Source organism: Limanda limanda, chromosome 8 (genome assembly GCF_963576545.1).
Source record: "Limanda limanda chromosome 8, fLimLim1.1, whole genome shotgun sequence".
NCBI classification, from domain to species: Eukaryota; Metazoa; Chordata; class Actinopteri; order Pleuronectiformes; family Pleuronectidae; genus Limanda; species Limanda limanda.
In genome coordinates, this window is record NC_083643.1 from 28,852,510 (window position 1) to 28,878,037 (window position 25,528).

The following is a 25,528-nucleotide window of genomic DNA, read 5'->3' on the forward strand; positions in this document are numbered from 1 at the left end:
CACATCTCTTCCATAAACTTCACTGAAACTTTCTGGGATTTGTGCCACAGTTGCACTGACAAGGCAGCCTTTACTGACTTCACTCATCGTTGTTAGGCAGGTTTGTGGGTTTTCCCTCCCTTTTCTTCCAATCACTGTCACCACTGCTGACCTTGAGCACGCCACAAGCCTGGCCATTTTAGAGAATGTCCGATCCGGTGGTCTTGCCAAGATGATTTGGCCGTTAACCAGGTTTTTCAGGTCAGCTGCACATGTCTTCCACATTCAACATGTTGACCTCGATAACCAATTGTTCACTTACTGTCAAATATTTTCTTTACCCTGTTGTCTGCCATTGTTGTATTCCAAGATAATCAAATTAACATGCGTCCTCTATCTGTGGTCCTAATGTTTTAGCTCATCAGTTATTCTACATTCAGAATATTAAACATGATTAGCTGTAACATTTGATTCACCATGAAATAGCTTGAATATGTCAAATGGTTCTTTAAGGGGAAAATGGCACAAACTGAGGTAGTTGATTGCTCAAAGGGTAAAATAAATAAATAAATAAATAGTAACGGTTGACAGAGCGGCCCAGATCCCCAAGTAACACTGATAACACTGGAAAGGATGCATCTTATTCTCATCCTCCACCAGACATACTGAGGATATTCAAATCAGCCAAACAGTTTGGAACACATCATCTCAGCCCCATTCACTTCAGTACTGTCTTGTTATCATGGTTTCTTGAACACTCATTGGATGTAGTGTATGCCCATCATCAGCTGTTTAGAAAAATGGAAGAAACATCCTGTCCTCCACCAACGAGTGAGAGAAGTTCCTCAGTTCTTTTGGGTGGAAGACTTTCTTGTATCCAAGGATGTCCAGAACTGGTTGGCACACCGTCTGGGTGTAAACTACCATGTCGAAGGATAGTTTCACCCTCCAGTTCTCTGCATTAGCAGCAGAGTCCCGAACTGTGGTGAACTTGTGCCGGGACGACAGATCACTGCTACCCCGAGTATTGTTGATGATCCAATCCTCCACACTCTGGTCCAGAACCATACCAAGGAAACTGTAGAGCTCTCTGGTCTTCTGTACAGGAAACCTGGCAATATCTTCATACCTGGCCCAGGGGGAAGTAGAGAGGAAAGATCATTGAGTTGTTTGTCAACACCTATGATCATTATATAAATAAGACTCACAGGGTTCAGACAACTGAAAATGCATGGTGAAGGCAGCTCAAATATTGTTGAGGTTAACAAGAAAACAACTTAAAGTAATTTCTTTTCACTCAAAGTGATACTGACAATGTTCTTCCTCTGTATGCGGCAAATGTGACTTTCGACACTGCTGTGATTCGTGTGTGAATGTTTTTTTTTTTTTATATATTTTTATTAAGAGGTTAGGCACAGTAGGTCAGGAATCAATGTCAAATTTACATTGGGTATAACAAAATCTCAGCACGACAAACAGCAATACACAGAAACAACACCACAAAAACACTGCGCATCTTGATGGATCAAGAATAGTATATACAGTCTTCCTCCTAGAATGTTTTTCTTATTTTATGGACCACATGAACGTGGTCCAGTGAACAACACATTACACAACTCAATGAAAACAACAACAATAATGATAGATAGATAACTGAAAATTCTATTAAGTAACAATTAAGTATTAAAGCTGCACAATATAAACAAATTAAAAGGAAAAAAACAAAAACAAAAGGAAAAACAAAAAAAAGAATAAGTAAATGAATGAATGAAAAGGAAGAAGAAAGAGAGAAAAGAGAGAGAGAGAGGGAGGTCCGTCAATCAGGGGGCAGGGACTGGAGAGAGTGGAAGAATGTAAGAAAGGGAAGCCACTTACTATAAAATTTGTTAGAGCTACCTTTCACTGAATATCTGATCTTTTCCAGCTTTAGAAAAGACATGGTGTCGTTGAGCCACTGAGTACTGGAGGGAGCTTTAGTCGACTTCCAGTGGAGAAGAAGGTGGCGTCTTGCCAGTAAGGAAGTGAAAGCTAAAATGTCTAATTGAGTAGAGGTAAACCGGTTATGGTTCTCTGGGAGCCCGAATATGGCAACATGGGGGGAGACTTTTATAATCACTGAAAGTATTTTTGACATGGTGTCGAAATAGTTCAGCCAAAAGCAAGAGAGTAGCGGACAAGAGTAGAACATATGGGTTAAATTGCAGGATGAGGCATGACATTTGTCGCATTTGTCAGTGATACTGGGGTAGATTTGCGACAGTCGCGCTTTAGAAAAGTGGACTCTAAACAGTACTTTAAACCAAAGGTCTTTAACAGGGGGTCCGCGGAGGTACTGCAGGGGGGTCGCAAAATCTTTGGTTGATTAGGCAATTTTAAAAAAAATTTATATATATATATTTTTTTTTTTTTCACGAATTTAAATGTCTTTCAATACACATTAACATGCATCCAACATATTGTGAGGCTGATTTGACCATCTGCCTGACAACCTCCATCCATCCAAGATTAGATAAGTTGTGATTAAACAGTCGGATTCCCCTGGTCCGCACCAGTTCTGAGTCAGCTGCTAGGCGCCAGCCGAGGCGCACCGCCAGAGGGCCCCCCCCCGCGCAACCGGAGGGGCCCCCCCAGACCGGAGGGTTCTCCCAGCGGGCGACATAGCTGAGGTGATCTCCGAGAAGGGCCCGACACGCGTCCAGAGTCGTCGCCGGTGCGGAAGGCGGGCCGTCGGAGGGGACCGGGTACGGCGGTCAGAAGCGGAGGCGACTCTGGACGCGTGTCGGGCCCTTCTCGGGGATCACCTCAGCTACGTCGCCCGCTGGGGGCCCCTCCGGCGGACACCACCCCGCGGTCCCAAGAAAATGAGGAAAAGCCCCCCGCACCAGCGACGCCGTGAGGCGCCACCGGACCCCCCCCCCCCCCAGTGTGCTGTTAAACTCATAAGTGACACGGGGGAGCTGATCCTTTCGCTCGCTGCATTTTGTAAACACGGCGTGTTGCTTGCGTATGACGTCACTCACAGCGCACAGCATAGAATTACACTGAATAGATCCGCCGATATGGATCGGCCCATTGTCACCGATACCCGATCTAGAAATTTCTTCAATATCGGTACCGATACCGATACAAATATCGGATCGGTGCATCCCTAATTCAGACCCCTTTAAATATTTCACTCTTTGTTTCATTGCAGCAATTTGCAAAAATCAAAAAAGTTCATTTTATTTCTCATTAATGTACCCTCAGCACCCCATCTTGACAGAAAAAAACAGAAATGTAGAAATTTTTGCAAATTTATTAAAAAAGAAAAACTGAAATATCACATGGTCATAAGTATTCAGACCCTTTACTCTGACACTCATATTTAACTCACATGCTGTCCATTTCTTCTGATCCTCCTTGAGATGGTTCTACTCCTTCATTGGAGTCCAGCTGTGTTTAATTAAACTGATTGGACTTGATTAGGAAATCGTGGGAGAAGAGCCTTGGTGAGAGAGGTAAAGAATAACGCAAAGATCACTGTGGCTGAGCTCCAGAGATGCAGTAGGGAGATGGGAGAAAGTTCCACAAAGTCAACAGTCACTGCAGCCCTCCACCAGTTGGGGCTTTATGGCAGAGTGGCCGGAAGGAAGCCTCTCCTCAGTGCAAGACATATGAAAACCCGCGTAGAGTTTGCCAAAAAACACATGAAGGACTCCCTGACTATGAGAAATAAGATTCTCGGGTTTGATGAGACCAAGATTGAACTTGTTGGCCTTAATTCTAAGTGGTATGTGTGGAGAAAACCAGGCACTGCTCATCACCTGCCCAATACAATCCCAACAGTGAAACATGGTGGTGGCAGCATCATGCTATGGGGGTGTTTTTCAGCTGCAGGGACAGGAAGGAAAGATGAAAGATACTTGGCCAAGTACAGAGATATCCTGGAAGAAAACCTCTTCCAGAGTGCTCTGGACCTCAGACTGGGCCGACGGTTCACCTTCCAACAAGGCAATGACCCTAAGCCAGTGATGCCAGGGTTACGGCCCGCGGGCCGGACCCGGCCCGACTGTACATCACATCCGGCCCGAGGGTGATAAGGGGAGAAAATAAATTTTAATTTAATTTTGATGGAATTAAAAAAAAAAAAAAAAATTAAAATTTTCGGTGGACTCCGTTAGTTTGGTCTGTTGCTGCTGCCCGCCCCAGCTGCAGCAGCGCCGGTAGTGCTGATCGAGATGTTGTCAAAGAAGAGGAAGGTCTACACTGAAGCTCGCATCTTTCAGGATAGATGGAGAGAAAATTATTTCTTTTGGGAAGTAGGAGGCAAACCCGTGTGTCTTATCTGTCGTCAACAAGTGGCTGTACTAAAGGAGTACAACATCAAACGACACTACGAGACCCACGCCGAGAAATACGGCGAGTACACAGGGCAACTCCGGACTCAAAAGCTAAACGAGCTAGCATCATCGCTACAGAAACAGCAAGCCGTATTCTCCAAATGTCGAGATACACACGAAGGTTCGTTTTATTTTAATACATATTGTAACGAACTGATAGTTGAGTTCTGTTCTGTTTGACTGCTTGATATGTGGTTGTTATGAATGTTCCGCTAAGTACACCGTGTTGAATAAGTACTGAGATGTCCTGAGTGTCTGTGAATAGGTCGGGGTCGGACATGTGACAGTTCTTGACCAATGGCTGTGTGGGATGACTCTCATTGGCTGGTTCGTTGGCGTGTCAGGGGTGAATGAGGAAGTGGAGGGAGAAGACGAGTGTTGATAGATAGATAGATAGATAGATAGATAGATAGATAGATAGATAGATAGATAGATAGATAGATAGATAGATAGATAGATAGATAGATAGATAGATAGATAGATAGATAGATAGATAGATAGATAGATAGATAGATAGATAGATAGATAGATAGATAGATAGATAGATAGATAGATAGATAGATAGATAGATAGATAGATAGATTACTTTCCGAAGGGAAATTAAGTTGTCATAGCAGCCGGTACATTTGAATACAATAAAATACAAAAATACAATACAATAGAATAAAATAAAAAATATTGAGGTAGAAAGAATAAAAAACAGATGGTAATGTTATTGTTAGACAGTATATAAGAATAGTACAGTATATATAGTATATAATATAACATAATATATATTTATATATGATAGTAATTATACCAATATAAAAGCAGTATATAGTAATAATGGCAGCAACAGTATATATAATAATAATACTAATAGTGATATAATAATAGTAATTATAACATGTACACATGTATAAATATGTGTATATAGACTTATGTATACAAAGAATATACAGAGAGTATGATATATTTTATCATTTCCAGTGTGATATGGGGGGGAGGGAATAAAAGGGGCTGGGGTTGACTGATAGCCAGGCTAGTGCCATAAAGGCACATGGATGTGTGGAAATATGGGTTGGTGACTGGTGAGGACTGGCAAAGTTAATGTGCCTCATCTGTTATTGAGCCAATTTAGTTTTTAGATAGCTCATATTTGCCTATTTTTTCAAGAACCGTTTTGTTTTACTAATTCCTACTGGATATTCAATCACATGGTCTAATGTTGGACTACTTTATTCTGGCGCTTTCTTTCTGTGACTCGTTTAGGCCTACTTGGCTTGGCCTTCTTTTAATTGGCCTTATTTTGCATTGACTTGTTTTCATGTGCAAGCCTTCAATAAATATAATAAAAGTAATTGTTGCATTTCTAATTTATAAATGTAGGCTACTTGCATGGATAGGAAAATGTAACGTTTTTAGAGGGTAACTGTCTCCTGCTTTAGGCTATGTAATTTTAGGCCTCATTGTGAGGCTATTTTGGTGCCCATGTGTTGAGTCAGTGTTTGGCCTTTTCAGTCCGAAAGTGTAATCCGGCCCCCTGAGGTCTTGCTTGAAAAAATCTGGCCCCCTGTCCAATTTCACCCTGGCATCCCTGCCCTAAGCAGACAGCTAAAATAACAAAGGAGTGGCTTCGGAACAACTCTGACCATTCTTGACTGGCCCAGCCAGAGCCCTGACCTAAACCCAATTGAGCATCTCTGGAGAGACCTGAAAATGGCTGTCCACCAACGTTCACCATCCAACCTGACGGAACTGGAGAGGATCTGCAAGGAAGAATGGCAGAGGATCCCCAAATCCAAGTGTGAAAAACTTGTTGCATCATTCCCAAGAAGACTCATGGCTGTACTAGCTCAAAAGGGTGCTTCTACTCAATACTGAGCAAAGGGTCTGAATACTCATGACCATGTGATATTTCAGTTTTTCTTTTTTAATAAATTTGCAGAAATGTCTAAATTTCAGTTTTTTTCTGTCAAGATGGGGACTGAGTGTACATTGATGAGAAATAAAATGAACTTTTTTGATTTTAGCAAATGGCTGCAATGAAACAGAGTGAAACATTTAAAGGGGTCTGAATACTTTCCGTACCCACTGTTTAAATATATGAACCCGTGTAATATTTGACTAGCTTAGTATTGAATGCACAATATCAGGGTAGTTATGTTTATACATGGCACTAGGCCCAGTTTAATATAAGACACAATTTTATACAATATATAAAGTAGGGGGTCCCTGCTCCATCTCTCCACCTGTTTGGGGGTCCTTGGAATGAAAAACGTTGAAGACCCCTGCTTTAAACTGTATAAGTGTGAGTAGAGCGCAGGATGAACTTGTGTGAATTTTCTTAAGAGCAGTGTCCCACCAGTCATCCTCCAAGTTAAGATCCAGTTCATCTTCCCAGGCAGCCCTAACTTTAGTAACTGGAGAGCAATCAAAAGACAGAAGTTCATTATAAACTTTAGAGATGAGTGATTTTTGAAGTGGATCGTGGTTTAAAAGCACCTCCCACTGTAGGGTCGGCGGCGAGGAGGAAAAAACTGGAAACAAAGCTTTAGCGCAGTGTCTGATTTGAAAGTATCGAAAGAGATGAAAAGGTGGGAGATGAAATTCTCCTGAGAGATTTGTAAAGCTGCGAAAAATACCATCTTTGTAAAGATCTTTAAAACATTTCAGGCCTCTATTATGCCATGTGAGAAAGGTTGAATCTGTAAGCGGAGGTGTAAATAAATGATTGTTCAGTAAAGGAGCTAAAGTAGATGTTGATTTAAATTTGAAGTGTTTCCTAAACTGATACCAAATTTTAAGTGTGGAGTGAACCACTTGATTATTTGTGAAGCCTGAGAGGTTGGATGGAATAGAAGAGGTAAGTAGAGCAGGTAAGGAGGATGAAACACATGACTGTGCCTCTAAGTGGCACCATGGCAGATTCACTGACTTGAACGAAAATCAAATTTTTTTGAATGTGTGTCGCCCAATAATACAATTGGAAATTCGGAAGTGCCAATCCGCCATTGAATTTACATCTCTGAAGTGTGGATTTGCGGATCCTAGGAGCCTTTCCACACCATAAGAAGTCAGAAATAGTCTGATCGATTGTTTTAAAAAACTGCTTTGGCAGGAAAAGTGGGAGACAGTGGAACAAAAAAAGAAATTTGGGCAGAATGTTCATTTTAACCGCGTTAAGGGATAGTTCACCCAGAAATTAAAATCACTCACCAACTATTCACCACTATACCGATGGAAGGGGGGGGGGGTTAGTTAGGTCTTTCATATCGTTAATGTGAGTTGAACTAAAGAATCAGAATCAGAAGGTATTTATTGCCAAGTAGGTTTACACCTACCTGGAATTTGCTCTGGTTATTGGTGCGTACAATGAACATAGAAACATAAAAACACAGTAAATACAACACACATAAGAAAAACAATCAAAAACTAAATATATATACTCACTATTTACTTCTTATTTACTCACTTTTTCTAATATTTATACAAAGTAACATTTATTTAGACATAAACATATCTATATAAAAATATATAAAAGATATAAAAAGTTAAGTAAAAAGTGAAATGCAAAACAGCAGAACAGTGTCAAATTGCAATATGCAATGTAATGCAGTATAGTATAATATAATATAATATGTGTTAATTTAACACATCCTTGAGGTGTGCGGGCGGAATAAAAGTCCAAGACAGGTGGGGATCCCGGGCCTTGTTGATAAGGCCAACTGCAGTCGGGAAGAAGCTGGTCTTGTGGCGCGCGGTTTTGGTCCTGATGGCTTGCAGCCTCCTGCCGGAAGGAACAGCCATCTCCACTGTTTTCAGAGCATTGAGCTCCAGGCTGTTCAGATCACACCAGGTCACCAGATGGTCAATCTCCCACCTGTAGGCGGACTCATCCTCACCAGAGATGAGCCCAATGAGGGTGGTGTCGTCCGCGAACTTAAGGAGTTTGACGGACTGGTTACTGGAGGTGCAGCTGTTTGTATACAGGGAGAAGAGTAGAGGGGAAAGAACACAGCCTTGAGGGGAACCGGTGCTTATGGTCCTGGCGTCGTTGCCTCCTGTCAGACCGGAAGTCTGTGATCCACCTGCAGGTGGAGTCCGGCACACTCAGCTGGGAGAGCTTGTCCTGTAGCAGGTCCGGAATGATTGTGTTGAAGGCAGAGCTGAAGTCCACAAACAGGATCCTGGCGTAGGTTCCTGAGGAGTCCAGGTGCTGGAGGATGAAGTGAAGGGCCATGTTGACAGCATTGTCTACAGACCTGTTGGCTCTGTAGGCAAACTGCAGGGGGTCCAGGAGAGGGTCAGTGATGGCCTTGAGGTGGAACAGCACAAGGCGCTCAAATGCCTTCATCACCACAGAGGTCAGGGCGACAGGTCTGTTATCATTTAGTCCCGTGATCTTTGTTTTTTTGGGGACAGGGATGATGATGGAGGTCTTGATGCAGGCTGGTACGTGGCATGTCTCCAGTGAGGTGTTAAAAATGTCTGTGAACACCGGAGACAGCTGATCAGCACAGTGCTTCTAGGATTGATGGAGAGACAGAGTCTGGCCCAGATGCTTTGCGGGGGTTCTGTCTCCTGAAGAGTCTGTTTACGTCCCTCTCCAGGAGGGGGGGGACAGTAAAACTCGTTCAAGTTGTTGGCCAGGCGTGAGTCGTTAGTGGGGTGGGGGGCTTTAGGCTCGCAGTTTGTAATCTGCCTAAAGGCTCTAGGTATGCTTCTCCGACTCCGTGGCGCGCGGAGGGACGCACGGATCCCACGGATTCTTTTTCATTTATGCTTTTCCGACAACTGTACGTTGAGAAAAAATTCACCGCCAAACAGTAGGTGGCCCAACAGAAGACGAGCTCAGAGAAGCCTACCTCATTTGTGCGTAGAATAAGTCAACGTTTGTTTATTTACCTCCTCCCGGCTGTCCTCACACACAGTGAACGATGGCAACTAAATAAAATAAAGTGACACCCAGCGGGTCAAAAGGCTGATGTTATCGTTTCTTAGCGCAGCAGTTCCCCGGTCTTGTTTCCGAACTGTGTTGCTAATTCCACAGCTTGAAGCTACACGGAGGCAGCTAGCTTCCCCTTCAGTTTCCACACACAGTCAGCAGGGACTCCCGATAGGCTACTATCTAATACCCAGTGTTTGCTTCTAACCTGACAGTATTTGAGAAACATGCCGTGTTTTTCTTCTCTCTCTCCCCCTCTCTCTCGTCTCCACCAGGTGTGTGTGTGTGCGAGAGGCACCTTCACTGGCGCAGCTGGGGCCACTCTGCCATTAGAGTGTGGCCATAAGAACCCTGGGGTGAGCGTCAGGGGGACGCCAGTGAACCAGAACGCCAGTGAACCAGAGAGACAGTGAACCAGAGAGTCAGTGGACCAGAGAGCCGGAGTGTGCAACAGTTGGGACCAGACGTGGTGGGCAGACGGGCTGTGTGAGGACGGGCTGCGCAGACGTGCTGGTGGTTGACTTATAGTAGTGTTTGGCATTGTTCTTTTTCCCCTTCCGGTGTGGGAAGGGTGTTTTGTGTTAAGCAACCTTGTTAAATAAATATATGATCCGTGTTAAACCTAAGTTCCCTGCTTCCTTGTTTAGTGCTCTGTATTATTTTATAACTGTTTGTTCCCCCACCCTAGACAGTTTGGGGAACGTAACAATAGCTGTGGAATTAAAGTCGTGACAGCGGTTTTTGCATTGTTACCACGGCAGTAAGCATGGTGGCTAGCACGCTAGTGCCATTATGAAAGTTCGTTATAACCGTATGTGACCGGACACACATGCCGTCAGTGCTCTAACCAGCCACCGTAAGCCGGACAACTCCGCTGGATTAACACACTTGTCACATTAATCGTAGAATCGTAGTTGTGTTTGGGTTTATTGTGAAATATGGAATGAAACAGGAAGTTTGAGTTCCGGAAATGATGTCGTTCCGAAATGCTGTTGTTAGTGGACCATCAAAGCCAAGGGCTGTCCCTAGGCTCTCTGAAATGCCCACGGATAGTTTGAAAAAATCAGAGTGACGAAAAGCTCTCTGAGATGCTCGGAGAGGGCGTTTCTCTGTCCGTTTCAGCCCGTATCAGTCAAAACGGAGAAGCATATATCGGTCTTAGGCCCTTTCCAGACAGAGGCAGAGTCATTGGCTGAGAACTGGTTTTGGAGTTTCTCAGAGTACAGACGTTTAGCTTCTCTCACCTCCTTGCTAAACCTGTACTTCGCCTCTATAAACCTGACTCTGACCCCGCTCCTGAACGCCTCTTCCTTCTCCAACCTTAACTGTTTGAGTTTGGCTGTGAACCAGGGTTTGTCATTATTGTAACTCACCCTGGTGCGTGATGGAACACAGCTGTCCCCACAGAAACTGATATAGGAAGTCACAGCCTCTATGTACTCATCCAGACTATTAGTAGCAGTCCTGAACACCTCCCAATCTGTACAATCCAAGCACGCCTGAAGATCCTCCACAGCTTCACTGGTCCACTGCTTTGAAGTCCTCACAACAGGTGTGCAGGGTTTTAGTTTCTGCCTGTACGCAGGAATCAAATGGACCATGACATGGTCCGAGAGTCCCAGTGCAGCCCTGCTTACTGTGGTGTAACAGTGATCCAGAATGTTCTCCTCTCTGGTCGGGCATTTAATAAATTGTTTATATTTGGGGAGTTCATGGGTGAGATTTCCTTCGTTAAAGTCACCGAGGACAAGGAGTCCGGGTTAGTCCACTCCACACACAGTATCTGGTCGGCGAGCATGCGCTGAGCCTCTTGCACGTTAGCCTGCGGTGGGATGTAAACACCGACCAGAAGATTAAGATACATTTATTTGTCCCAAACACATGCACAGACATGCACAAGCACACTCATGCAAGGAGGGAAATTTAACCTCTGCTTTTAACCCATCTGGTGCAGGACACACAGAGCAGTGGGTAGCCATGCAGGGCGCCTGGGGAGCATATGTTGGGGGAGAAGGTGCCTTGCTCAGGGGCACTAGACAGGGTAGGGAGAATCCTCTTGGATTTTTGGACAGATCAATCCAGGTTCGTCTTTTTGTCGTTTCTCCGTGGAGTCGAAACAGAGACAACCAGAGACCTTGTCTGCCCATAGTCCAAGTTTCTGCCACTAATCCAACGCCTCTCAGCTGAATGAATGAAGCAAACTCACGGGGGGAGTAGAAGGGTTTGCAGTTGATAAAAAAATATTCCAGATCAGGAGAGCAGTGTTGTTGGATCACTGTCACATCGTTGCACCAGCCAGAGTTAGTGTAGAAGCAGATACCTCCACCTTTAGAGCTCCGTGTCGCGGTCCGCTCTGAAGAGTTGGAAGCCAGACAGCTACAGCGCAGAGTCCGGGATCAATCCACACAGCCACATCTCCGTGAAGCACAGAACGGAGGATGAGGCGAAGTCTCTGTTTTTACTAACTAGTAGCTGGAGTTCGTCCAGCTTGTTGCACAGTGAGCGCACGTTGGAGAGGAATATTCCTGGAAGCGGTGTGCAGGTCCCCGCCGGCAGAGACGCACAAGCGCGCCGGCCCGTTTACCTCTCCTCCGTCGCTTCACCGTGTGAACAAAGGTGAGCGCACCTTTAACAGAATGTCCAATATGTCGATAGATGAAGCAATGAAAGTCGGAAACAAATTATCCGGAGTTGTGTCCCCGATGTTCATGAGCATCTCTCTGGTGAAAGAGCTCCCGGTTTCAAGGCAAAAAACAGAATTAACTAACAAAACTCCTAAAGTTGGAGTTCTTCATATTTTGGAGCCATTAACTATGATGAACTATGAGCTAGTAGTACTGCCATGTGAGGACATATTTGTTGAAATGGTGTCAGCTGGAGAAGAGGGTGAGACGCATTCTTCCTGCTCTAAAAAATGTTTTTAGAGTTAATCCAAATATCTAGTGCATGCATTTTGAAGATCATTCTGTTACATATATTTTCCGAGATGGCTAAGAAATAAAAACAAGGCAAAAGATCTGTTTAAGAATTTAGCTTAAGTGATTTCTGCTTTTAGAGGTTATTCCTGTCCTTCTCACCTAAGCAGCATGTACCTCCCTCTGAGCCAGGCGGGTTTTGCCAGGCCCATAGACACAGACCTGAGAAAGTCTTCACACACTGTGTTAATCTGTCCCAGGTCCAGATTGTGGGGTCGGCGTCCAGTCGCTCTCCATAGACGCCACAGCCGGTAAGTATCTCGAAACGTCTCAACACGAGATGCCAGGATACCTCGCGGATCTCGCACAAGCTGGACCACCTGATGAAGATGATGATGATAATCATAAAGGATAATGAAACATATTTACCAGGAACATACTGTGATTACGATGTCAGTAACAGTGCAGATGAATGTCTCCATATAACCGCATGTGATTAGAGGTTTGAGTGTGTTTCAATTGAGGGACATTCCAGTTGAGAAAACATAACCAATTTGAGGTTCAGTATGTTGCAACTTTGGCCTGGGGAAGACTGGGATTGAACCGCCAACCTTCTGGTTAGATGAGGACTGATTTACCCCCCCAGCCACAGCCGCTCTATTAGATTCTACTTTTTGAGCTCAAAGCTTAGAACCTTGTTCTAAGCTTCCTCTGAATGTTGGCTCCATCTAAATAAATGACATGAAGGATTCAAAAATAGACTTTTAGTCCCGTTATTCTAAAGCTAGAGTACTAAATTTGCTGTAATATTTGCCATTTCCAATTCCATTGTCTTAAAAAATCAATATCAATCAAGGAATCTGTAATATGCCTGCTGTTATATTAAAGCTTCTCCTATTTGTGCTAAGGCATCTTGATGTTCTTTTGCTTGCATGTTCTTGACACATTTGCTAACTTATTTCTTAACTTTTGCCATTACATGAGAATATTTCATATTATGCAGACTCAGATGTTACAAGAGGCTTTTACTTGCGCAGAACATTTGACAAGATGGAAGGAGACAAGAGCTGCTGTTACAAACACCTGTAAAGACATGGACACAATTTACATGGTAAGGAGTAACAATAAGTTTCCTTATATGAATGTGTTTGTATCATTATTGCAAAAAAACTGATTAAACAAAGGTGAACAACACCTGCATTCATACCAGATAAATGGCTAACATTGTGTCTTCGACAAAGAGTTACAACAAACGCGAGACGTTTTCTTCTCTTACGCTCATACCATCCTGTTCTTTTGTGACCTGACACCCCTTGTTTTGACCTGCTATCAGTTGGTGGCCTGCCTTCCTGCCTTTACCTGCTTCAGCTTGCTGGCCTTCAATTATTGATATAAGCTGATACAGATGTTATATGTGGTATTTATGATAATAATAATGCTCTCTGTCACATCAGGGTGAGAGTAGCAAAGGCTACCGGCCCAACACTACCTCTGCTCTGCAGTGTTAATTTTGGCAGCTATTTTTGATTTAGTCTTCATCTTAGTCTTTAGAGGAAAATGCATATTAGTTTTTGTCACATTTAGTCATTTGTATCCTTCTTAGTTTTAGTCTAGGTTTTGTCGACTAAAACTCAGAACATTTTAGTCTAGTTTTAGTCGACGAAAACTATTTACATTTTAGTCTAGTTTTAGTCTAATTTAATAGGGGCATTAAACTCCTTTTCTTCCCTTCTCAAGCCCGGGGACCCTCTGTATTGTGTCTACAACTGCATAATAGTCTAGCTTGCAGTACTTAGGTTGTCCATTACATATCCCTCCTAGCATAGGTCTATAGCAGGGGTCGGCAACATTTACTATCAAAAGAGCCATTTTGCCCCCTCTTCCCCCAAATAAAATTTGTCACCAAACTCTTATGAAGAGGAGATGAAAATACGCAGGCAAGTGTAGGCCTACTAAATTAAACACAGAACTATGTATGGCTATTTGAGTCCTCCCCATATTTGTGGGAAATGTATGAAATAAGAATTACCCTATTTTGAAATAAACAAAAACTGTAACTATAGCTGCAGCCTAATAGCTTGAAAAGATATATTTTAGTTGCCGAAATGTGAAAACAAAAAGTGAGAGCAGGTCAGACTGGAGGCGGACACAGAAACTGAAGCTCGGTAGAAACCACCTGCAGCTTCTGTTCTGATCAAGAAGCTGCAGCGCTGATCTCTGAGCAGCTGAGACCAGAGAACTCTGCTTCACGTGAACGAGCTCTGATCTCACTGTGTCTCTGAGTGAGTCAGCGGGGGCGGGGGCGGTGTGTGGTGCCATCTGGGAGCACACACACACATGACGGCCTGATACAATGATGTTTTAAAAAATTATTGTGACTTAGTCAACCACCAACATTTTCGTCTCGTCTCGTCAACAAAAGTTGAAATAGATTTAGTCATAGTTTTTATTTTCAAAGATCTGTTTTCGTTTAAGTCTTTGTCTCGTCTTAGTCATGGGAAAAAGGTTGTTAATGAATATTTTTCGTCATAGTTTTTGTCAACGAAATTAACACTGCTGCTCTGTAAGCCTGTGTCTGGCATATTCCACGCCCATGTGTCTATGCACACATGCCCGGAGTATCTCTCAGGGGCTGCAGTTGTTTTTACCACATTTTCAATCCATACCAATTTAGAGTTGCATCGATTGGTTATCTAACCTTCCATCATCTAGTCCACTATGTTGTCAACTAGTGAAGACTGGTTAAATGCAACCTCCAGACTCAATAGTACCAGGCGGACCAGTCAATACATTCACAGAGAAATAATAAGCTGACATCTCATTTCAGGTTCTGCATACTGAGTCCAGCTTCTCTGAACTTTGAATAAACAGGTCAACAGCTCCTTGTTCAGCAGCTGGGGTGCAGCTTCAAGGTTCGCATGACTTGCTCATATTAAACATTATCAAGAAGCAATCCTTAAGAAGTGACACAAATATTTCACCTCAATCCTGTTCCTGGTGACCGCCACCGTCAGTATCTCAAGGTTTAGAAGATTTTACATTAGAGTGGTCAATCAACAGAGATGATTGAAGGGAAAGTTGGCTACTTGATTATGATTATAAAAATCCTGTTTCCCAATATTTTTCAGGGACATTCTCTAATGCCATTATAACAAAATTCCCCAAAAAATATATTCAATATGAGCAATTTATGAATGCCATAATGAAAAATGTATTGAACTGAATGAAGTATGATGAATAATAGATCAAATTAATGATAAAAAAATCACGACTGCATTGGAAACTATTTTACACTATTTTTTTTGATTTCCTATTACCATTGTATGAATAATTTGTCAATATTTATAATGAAGAAAAACTTAAAATTAAGCAACAAAATAACAGACTGTCATTGAGAAACTACCTGTCAGTCTGAAGTAATTTTAGTTCAAAAAGTAATTTTACCTCAAATTGTCCGCCAGTAAATATCAGGGCAATATGATATAAGATTTCAAAATAAAATCCCTTGGAAAAATCCTATTTTTACTTTTGTGGCAACTAGGGGTGCAACGATTAGTCGACGTCGTCGACAAAAATCGATGACCAAAATAGTCGCCGACGAATTTACTAGTCGATGAATCGTTGGTGACGTCATAGCGCGTGTTTCTCGTGCCGCGCAGTGGAACTAAACGGCGTTTTACCGGAGGTGCTGATGGAAGTAGCTGAGGAGTGAGCCATCTCGCTCCCTTCCTATCTCTGAAAGTCGCGCATGTGCAATAGCGACAAAACAATGTCGGCGTCTGCTGCCGCGCGCAGTCGCGCACCAGGAAGTAAAAAGTTCGGGAGAACTTCACCCGTAACAGCCCGAGAAAAACTAGCTGCAGTTGTGTTCGTCCAGTATTTGTTGCGGCGGACCTGCTCTCCATGGAAGCAGGACACGCGCATTTGAGGAGGAGGCACGTGTGACATCGTAACGGAGACGATGCGGACTCGCCTCTGTCAGATGTTATATATACACGTATATACCTGCGCGCAGGATTCTAGCATCCATTACAAAAATATGGTTTAAACTTTTTTTTAACGAGTTTAAAAGCGAAATATTATCCTATTGCCTGACAAACGTCTTTTTTTATCACAATTATTTAGTCTGAAGAAGACTGTAGTTTCGTTTGTTGATGTTTTTATTAATGTTATTTTCCCTGTCCTTTCTGTTAACACGAAAAATGGATACTTGAATTTTAATTTATTTTTAGTACCAGCACTTGGCCTGTTCCTGGTTCACAGTAAAAAGGGAAACTTAAATTTAAATTAATATTTTTTATTAGCACTTTGCCTGTCCTTGGTTTTAAATGGACAAAAACTTGATTTTTCTTTGCTTTTGTGTCAACAGTACCCTTATATGCAGCAAAGTTTATTAAAAGACATTTTTGTTAATGAAGTATCAATCTTTATGTCTTTATTTTCAGTCATCACATGCCTTGAACAACCTCAAGCTAAATTTAAAAGCTGCTTGCTAAATAATAGCAATTGAGAATTTGTGTCATTCATAATCCGATTAGTCGATTAATCGTTTCAATAATCGGTGACTAATCGACTATCAGAATAGTCGTTAGTTGCAGCCCTAGTGGCAACAGAGAATGAGATTCTTACAGCAATTGACAAGGATGACTTCATTAAAAAGATGGCAATGGGAAGTGAGTAGCTGCGCCACCTACTTGTTTGTTAGTCTGGTAACCGTTACATCAACAAATAGGGTTAGCCAATAAAATTAGAAGTCTAGTGCTTTGCGTGAAAAGAGGAGTCAAATTCCAGACCTGAATTAATGACCCAGTCAGCCCCTGGCTGACAGCTGTAATGTGAATGGACAAAAACTGTAATATTGACATACATTTTTTTTTTTACAAAGTAATAATAATAATCTTTCTCTACCTTCAGGTTGAGTCTCGGGTCCTCAATCAGTGCTCTGAGGTCACTGATTTGGGGAATGCGCACTGTCTTGATGGCTATGTGGCGCTTCCCTCTGCAGGCATCAGCAGCCAGTGACACGTTAAGCGGCCCACATCTCTTCCCACACTCCCCCTCATCAGTCAGAACCAGGCTCTGCTCATCTGGGCCCAGGGGAACCTCACATACAGGAGGGGAGCACAGAGACCGGCCTAAAGAAAGAACATAAACAATACAACCAATGTTTAAAACAAATGTTTAAAAAAAATTAAAACCCAGCATTATCAATTAAATATTACTGTAGCTCAAATATGTTAGTAGAAGCAGGACAAGATGACAGCGTGTAAAGACAAATACTATAATATGTTGGATTATGGACTATAATCAGAAAGAGCTTGACCAAATGAAAGCACAGGTATAGATGCAACATGAGGAGGGATAGTGAAACACAATAAAACTGTGTCAAAGATGGCTACCATCTTCTTTTATCCTTTTTGTTTCTTTTTTTATAAACCTGCAACATCAATGAAGAAGATACTAACTTGTGCTAGACAGAGCAATCAGATCTAAATTAGATCTCAATGTGGACACTGGAGATACATTAATACCAAGTTTAAATGTAGGCAGGATAAAAGAACATCTTAATACAATCTAGTTATGAGACATATATTAATGCCGGTGGTAAATGGAGATGTAAAGATGCACGTCCCTTACTAGCTCCTCTTCGGAACAGCTTGTCAGTGGAGTGGTTGGAAGGACGAGGTCGGATGTAATTCTCCAAACTGATGAGATGACAGTGGTACAGAGACCTCAACAGGTCTCTGGCTGCACCCATCATTACCCTCCTCTCAGCCAGGTTACGACTCTGCACCAGCCGAGGAAGCAGTGCCGTCTGGACATGGAACAGGGGTTCAAACAGGTAGAAGACCTGGGATATATGTAAAAAAAATCAAAGATAATAGTATATAAAAGTCTGTGGAGGTGGAGAATAGAATTTTCTAGATGCAATCAATAAGATGTTGTTGCCTCCTCAGACACAACAATTATATTCCATTTGGTATCGCTTTCCCATGTCTTACTTATCAATTCCAGTAACCCACTGCTTCAGTGGTTGCTGAGCCAAATAAACAGGCAGTGCAGTGTTTGTTTCAGAGAGTGATGAGATGGTGAACCTTTCAATCCCTTGACTCCAAAGGGAGAAATACACAACAACCATATCAATAAAGAATGCCAGTGTTATTATGAGAGGGGATGTGATCACCCTATCAAAGAAGACCTCTTCCTGCAGATTTCTAATGGGAGGAGTTTGGTCAGCAGGGAAATGGTCTGGCTGTCCTATATAAGCTAGCGACATTCAGCCTGTCCCCCTCTACCCCATGCCTTATAATGCATTTGGTTTTGTTGTGCCCATTATTCATGTGTAGAATGTTATGTGTAGATTTTTTTAAACCTTCATATTTACTTAGTATTTGTTCTGTGTCTGAACTACGGAGATGCACTAAACTGTGTGGCATAGCAGTACAATGACGTACAAAGGCAGTCTTTTTCTATTCCATTGAGTTCAAATATAGAATATTTCAGTTTATTTACCCGTTAAACCAGAATTCATTAGCAAGTAATAGAAAAAACATGTTCAAGTTAAGCATCTTTAAATGATTAATGTATGATTAAGAGCTGCACGATATCAGGAAAACATACGAAATGCAATAACGTAGTTTAATATCGCAATGACGATATGACTTGCGATACATACACATGCTGCAGTGCCACCAAGTCGGGGGCAGACACCAGACATACGAAATGCAATAACGTAGTTTAATATCGCAATGACGATATGACTTGCGATACATACACATGCTGCAGTGCCACCAAGTCGGGGGCAGACACCAGGGAGCCATACACAGCTCCACTAAGCCCAGTTGTGGCTGATCTGTGTGTGTGTGTGTGTGTGCGTGTGAGAGAGACAGAGAGAGAGAGAGAGAGAGAGAGAGAGAGAGAGAGAGAGAGGGGAAAGGAGCGAGCAAGCGGCTGGAAAGTTAAGAAACTTCTCCGTCAGGTTCTGGGATAAATAATCCTCCGCATGGCTCCATATGATTGGCAAAATATATTGACATGCAGAGCGTGAATGCGTGGCGCATGAAAAACCATTCATGCAGTTTTTTGCAATAGGCCTATTGCGAACGTTGATATCGCAATGATTGGATTTTCGATATACCGTGCAGCCCTACTATGATTGTATAATTTTATTGTTGATGATAATAAATGTATATTACATTCTGACCTCTGGATGCTGGTTGAACAGCTGACCCACAAAGGAGGATCCGCTCCGTGTGGTTGCCAAGATGAGGATGTGGGTTCTCTTGTTGACATCATACGTGGGGAGAGAGGAGTTAGGGGAAGATGGGGTGTTGGAGAGGATCCCATCACACATTGGGTCAGAGCCCTCCACTGTCAGATCTTTGAGGCTGCAGTTGACAGCTTGGCCAGTGGATGTCAGACCCCCGGAGCACAGTAGGCTTAAGGGCTTGGTGGAGAAAGTGCGGATGGCCGTGTACTGGATAGCTATGGAGGCTAATGCTAGCAGGACCATGGATTTCCACGAACACTGCATGATGGCTAAACCGATGGATCAGTGAGCCACAGTGCTCTCTGTAAGAAACAGACAGACATGAGGAGGAAAGTAAATACTATTAAGACTGCTGTTATTGTTTTATCTTAGAAAACAAAAATAACTCTAGCACTAACCCTCACCTAAACCTCACTCTAACCCCAAACCTTATTCTAACCCTTAACCTCACCCAAACCTCATTCTAACCAATATCCTCCTAACCCAAACCTTCTCCACCCTAAACCTCACCACAACCTCATTCGAACACTAAACCCCTTTCTAAACCTCACCCAAACCTAACACTAACCCTAACCCAAACCTAGTTCTAACAGTAGCCCTCACCCAAACCTCATTCTAACAGTGACTCTCACCCAAACCGTATTCTAACGCTCACCAAAGCCCCATTTTAACCATAAACCTCTTTGTAAACCTCACCCTAACCTAAATCTAACACTCACCCTCACCAAAGCTCATTCTAACACTAACCATCACCCAAACCTTATTCTAACCCTCACCCAGACCTTATTCTAACCCTCATCCAAACCTCATTCCGACTCTTGCCAAAACCAAATTCTAATACTAACCCAAACCTACTTGTGACCCTGACCCAAACCTCATTCTAACCCTTGCCAAAAACCTAATTCTAACACTAACCCAATAATTATTAACCCACAAACAAGCAAAAAGTTATCACTTTCTCACTTCATAAAAACTATGCTCCTCTCACACACACACACACACACACACACACACACACACACACACAAACATGCACGCACGCACGCACACACACACACACACACACACACACACACACACACACACTGCAAAACCTCCACTACCAAATATCTATCGATTCATCTATCCATCCATCCATCAGGGAGGGCTACATATTAGCACAACATAGCAGGAGCTAACCACTGTGCCCCTACATCACACCGCTGATCTCTCCTCACTCGGTGAATAGGAGAGCACGCTGCCTCTCCTCTAGCCTGTTGTGCAGCCGTCATTCTCCCCTCACACCGCAGACCGCGGCCACTGGCCTTACCTCACTTTCCTCTCCTCCGTGTTCTGGCCGTCAGCGGGAGGCGGTGGGCTGGCTGCGGAGACATGATGCTGATGCTGATGCTGCTGCTGTGAGCCTCCGCCGCGGGTGCAAGAAGCAGCCTGCGTATTTCTGCGAGCCACACACTGAGGTTGAGGACATGACGCTGCGGACAGGAGACAATAACACAAAAGAAACCCAGGAGCTACCAGTCACATCAACAGGATGCTGGTACCACAAGCTAGAAGATGCTATTCAGGTCCCTATGACTCTATCCATCACAGCTGTGCCCCCCCCCCCCCCCCCCCTTCTGACCTCCCCCACACGCACGCGCACATACGCAGGCACACACCTATCTATCTATCTATCTATCTATCTATCTATCTATCTATCTATCTATCTATCTATCTATCTATCTATCTATCTATCTATCTATCTATCTATCTATCTATCTATCTATCTATCTATCTATCTATCTATCTATCTATCTATCTATCTATCTATCTATCTATCTATCTATCTATCTATCTATCTATCTATCTATCTATCTATCTATCAGTCAAATTATTTTTGTATAGCCCATATTCACAAATCACTATTTGTCTCATAGGACAAGGTGTTACATCCTCTGCCCTTAACCCTCAACAAGAGTAAGGAAAAACTACAAAAAATAAAATAAATAAACTTTTAACAGGGTAAAAAGAAGGTAGAAACCTCAGAGAGAGCCACATGTGAGGGATCCCTCTCCCAGGACGGAGAGAAGTGCAATAGATGTCACGTGTAAAGGAGAACAGCAGAAAGATAAGGGTAATTGCAGCATTGATAAGAATAATCACTTTGTAGCATAATGGAAGGTCAATGAATTGATGGATTGTTGTCAGTAATGGTCGAGTATCTGAGGAGAAATATCGTATATCAAGCAGTCTTGTTGTAATCATAGTCCATGATCAGCAGCCACCACGATCATGATCCTCAACGATTGGATGCGGCAGTAGTCCACAGTCATTGTCCACTGTCCATCATCAGGATCCAGCATCAGCTGCCAACTCAATCGTGGTCCACCACCATTATGCGATGCCAACGTGATACAGGATCAGTATTTACTCTTTGACTCATCACTCACAACACCAGCTGGGGTTCATCAGAACCTCACATCACAAAGCACAAAAAATACCCACAAGGACTGAGGGCATAGTGAAGGAACAAAAAATCAAGGGCTACCTTAAATGGACTGCTCAGACCTATACACCTGGGACAAGAAACAACCTACATCTCAAAGACAAGGGACACTCTTTTAAAGATGATAATATGCATATTTTGGCAAGAGAAGACAGGTTTGAAAGATAAGTGAAAGAAGTCATCTTTGTCAACCTGGAAAACCATCACTTAACAGAGGAGACAAGTCTCAGTCACCTACAATGCTCTCCTTGTACAGCTCAGCACCCCAACTCCAGTGACCCTAATGACTCACATAAAAGCTGGGTGGTTCCAAAACTTACAGGTATCAACATTGACACCAACAAACCCACTAGCTGGTGGGAGGTCAACAACCTGCCTATTTAACATAGCCCCTCATTCTACCCAAAACCTCCAATTAGTCAGTTACCACTGAATAAGCCTCTTAGATGAGACGTCAGAATCAGAATCAGAATTATTTTATTTTCCAAGTATATTTACACATACAGGAAATTGCCTTGGTGTGGTTGGTGCATTGTACAAGTCCAGGTGCTTATACGTACACTTATACAACTTCTGAAGACAGAGCTTTGTTTGTATTCTCACAAAGAAAGTGCTGCACATCGATGCACTGTATAACTGTGTTTGTCTAAATGGGTGAATGTAGAACTGTACTGTGCAGCACTTTGAGTAGTCATCAGGACTTGGAAAGCACTACATAAATAGACCATTTACCATTTATTGTATCTTTCATTGGATGCCATACTGATTATACTACACAAACACAGAATCAAATAATAATGTTAAAATAGTATTCTATTGTACCTCTAATGGCTTTGTTATCACAGACATCAGTCAACAGTAGCTAGTATTTACCCCTCGATGGGAGCACATCAACACAAACAAAGCTTGTAGCTGTGTGGCTAGCTCAGAATCTACCATTGTCGTTTGTCAAGCGGAACCCAAACCTGTAATGTGTGTGTGCTGCTTTCAATTCACACATTTACATACACATGCTAATATATTTTCCTTAAAATGCTCGTACTCACCTGGTTGAGTAAAAACAAAAGGAGCTTTAAGAAGCTCAAACAAGCGCAGTTGCCTGTACAACTCCTGAAGGAGGTGCTTTAACATTGTCCATAATGTTAGAAATTTGTCTTGGTTTTATTTCATCACGTTAAACAAAGCATGTTACAATAAGGATACACATCAAGAAACTACAAACATCCAACAACATTACTTTTAAAAGCTTTAAATCTAAACAAGATGGTCAAATCAGTGTCAGCAGCAGTTATCCCTGTGACTACACCCCCACCCCCCCAACATTGATTTGTATTTTACTTCAAAAATTATAAAATTATTGTTTGTCTATTTCTCTTGCAACACGCAAACTTCCTAATCTTCTTTTTTCTGTCTTTTACTGACAAAACTGAATCCCTACAGGCCCCTTAATGGGATTTACATTCACAGAGCTTACAACCAAAAAGCGGTAAGGAGTTTCAGGGTAAGGGGCACTGTGAGGTGTGATGAGGATGTTAGTAAGTGGATTCATGAAAGCAGGAGGGGGTAGAGTCTCCCACACCAGTCTGGATGTAACACTCGATGTGGTATCAGACTGTATTCACCAAGAAAGGAGGGGGTTTAGTACCCCCAATGTGTATTTTCTTTCCTTACTACGATTGTTATTACAATTGGTAATCCACTGAGTGAGCTAATTCCTCTAAAGCTTTGCCCAGTTTTATCCTGCTGTCTTTGGTAACTCAGCCCAGAGCTCATTGGTACCTGTAAACTGTAGATCCAAGGGGAGCTGCAGAATGGGTGATAATTCTGCATGAAACTGTTTACAATCATTGTTTATTGTTCATGTATGATCATATCTGGTTTTAAAATGATTCACAAATACATAGTTTCACATTTTCTTTAAAGCAATGAAATAATGTCAAACAGCTGAGAACGGTAAATCTCAGCCTTACTCAGCAGGACAAAACTGTTCATTTGTTGGGGACTATTTTCAGTGGTAAACAAATCCACATTGAGTTTAGCTTTTTAAACATATCTTAATAGCAGTTGTAGCCTTTATTAAGGGTTAGAATTTGGAACTGGGTCTGCAGGTGCTGTATTCAAGCCTCAGAACATAAGACTGCTTAAGAAACCCTAGTTTTAATTCACTGAGAGTTTGGGGCTTTAAAGTAGATTTTTTTTTCCAACAATACTATAAGCACTGGACTAAATTTGATTCACTGCTCTTTCTTTTTTCAATTTTTTTGGAAGACACTAGTTGTGTTCTCTGAGGCGTCGAAGCCAACTGAATCTCTGTCCACAATCATTGCACATGTATGGTTTCTCTCCAGTGTGGACTCTCATGTGGTTGGGCACGAAACGCTCTACCGAACACTGAACAGCTTAAGGGTTTCTCTCCAGTATAAATTCTAATGTGGAGAACTAATGCTTGCCTTGTACGAAAGCCCTTCAGACACAGTGAACATTGGAAAGGTTTGTCCCCTATATGAACTCTCATGTGCTCCCTCATGTAAAATAGCTCAGGAATCATTTTACCACAGACAGAGCAACAGCAGCCATTGTTTTTCTTCTGGGCCATCCAAGCTTTCTCTGTTTGAAATCTACAAACCATACACGGAATAGGTTTCTCTGTCTTGTGAACTTCCCTGTGTCTAAATAAACTCTTTAGTTTGCTGAATCTTTCCCCGCACACTTCACTGCAAAATTTCCCTGAACAGTGTAACATGTGTCTCTGCAAATAACAAGTTCTGTTATTCTTACGAGAAACAGCACTCATATCAGGGACAAGTAATTCCCTGGGTTTTAAGGAGTCAAAACAGTTATCATCGTCACTCGCTTCAGTCTCAGGCGCAGAAGAGTCTAAAGTCAGGTCATTATTAGCTGGTTAGCTGGTAAATCACTTTCTGGAACTAGCTTGGTTGATGCTCCACTATCCTTTTCATCAGTGTCTGTCTCCATCCATTTCTGTGTGTTGCTGACTGCCGGCTCTGCTTCTTTGTTCTCCTCAGTGCGTCTTTGATGAAGCCGAAAGTACTGAGCTTTCTCCATATCTTCACTCCTCCCAGGCAGAGCTGTGAACACAAACTTGATGATGTCAATCACCTCAAGTTGTGGAAGCTGACTCTTACATCATTCCTCCTGAACTTCTGGCTCTGGCTCCCCCTGGTCCAGTCACGTGCCTCCCAACGGCTGCTTTTTTTCATCAACACACTTGTGGCTCCTCTCATCCGAGAATGAACTGAAAACCTCCACCACAAACTTTTCAGCCATAGGGTTTCTCTTCTGTTTCCTCTCTCATATTGGTCTGTAGATTTAACAGTTTTTTTCAGTTTTGAATTCTCTTTTCATTGTCAAAGAATATTTTCCATTGTATTTATATCTGACCATAACCTTTACTTTATACATGTGTACAAACCCTCAAAACGCAACTCTTTACGTTAAAACATTGATATGATGCAAGTAGGAGTCCTGCAGCAGTAATACTTTGAAACCATATCTGCTGTGTTTGTAGCTCCCAGTACAACTACATGTACCCATTATTGACTGCAACTCTCG

General features: G+C 42.5%; 1 protein-coding gene across 1 annotated transcript; it reads right to left on the reverse strand.

The window, feature by feature from the left end:
- Positions 1-771: 771 nt before the first annotated feature.
- LOC133009764 (carbohydrate sulfotransferase 1-like) lies at positions 772-19,734 on the reverse strand. Its single transcript, XM_061077298.1, has 5 exons — positions 19,405-19,734; positions 17,838-18,051; positions 17,109-17,335; positions 12,363-12,580; positions 772-1,108 (listed from the first exon to the last, which is right to left on the reverse strand). Exons 1-5 carry the CDS (start codon positions 19,732-19,734, stop codon positions 772-774), a joined length of 1,326 nt encoding a protein of 441 aa, XP_060933281.1.
- Between the last annotated feature and the right edge of the window lie 5,794 nt (positions 19,735-25,528).

Bases quoted from the DNA above. Each gene is read 5' to 3' on its own strand.
- LOC133009764 (XM_061077298.1), bottom strand. From the start codon at position 19,734: ATGCAGTGTTCGTGGAAATCCATGGTCCTGCTAGCATTAGCCTCCATA. The intron at 17,336-17,837 runs GTAAGGGACGTG...TTCTTTCTTTAG, and splicing joins GCTGTTCCGAAGAGGAGCTA to GCCGGTCTCTGTGCTCCCCT. The intron at 1,109-12,362 runs GTGAGAAGGACA...CCCCTGGGCCAG, and splicing joins GGGAGGTACATGCTGCTTAG to GTATGAAGATATTGCCAGGT.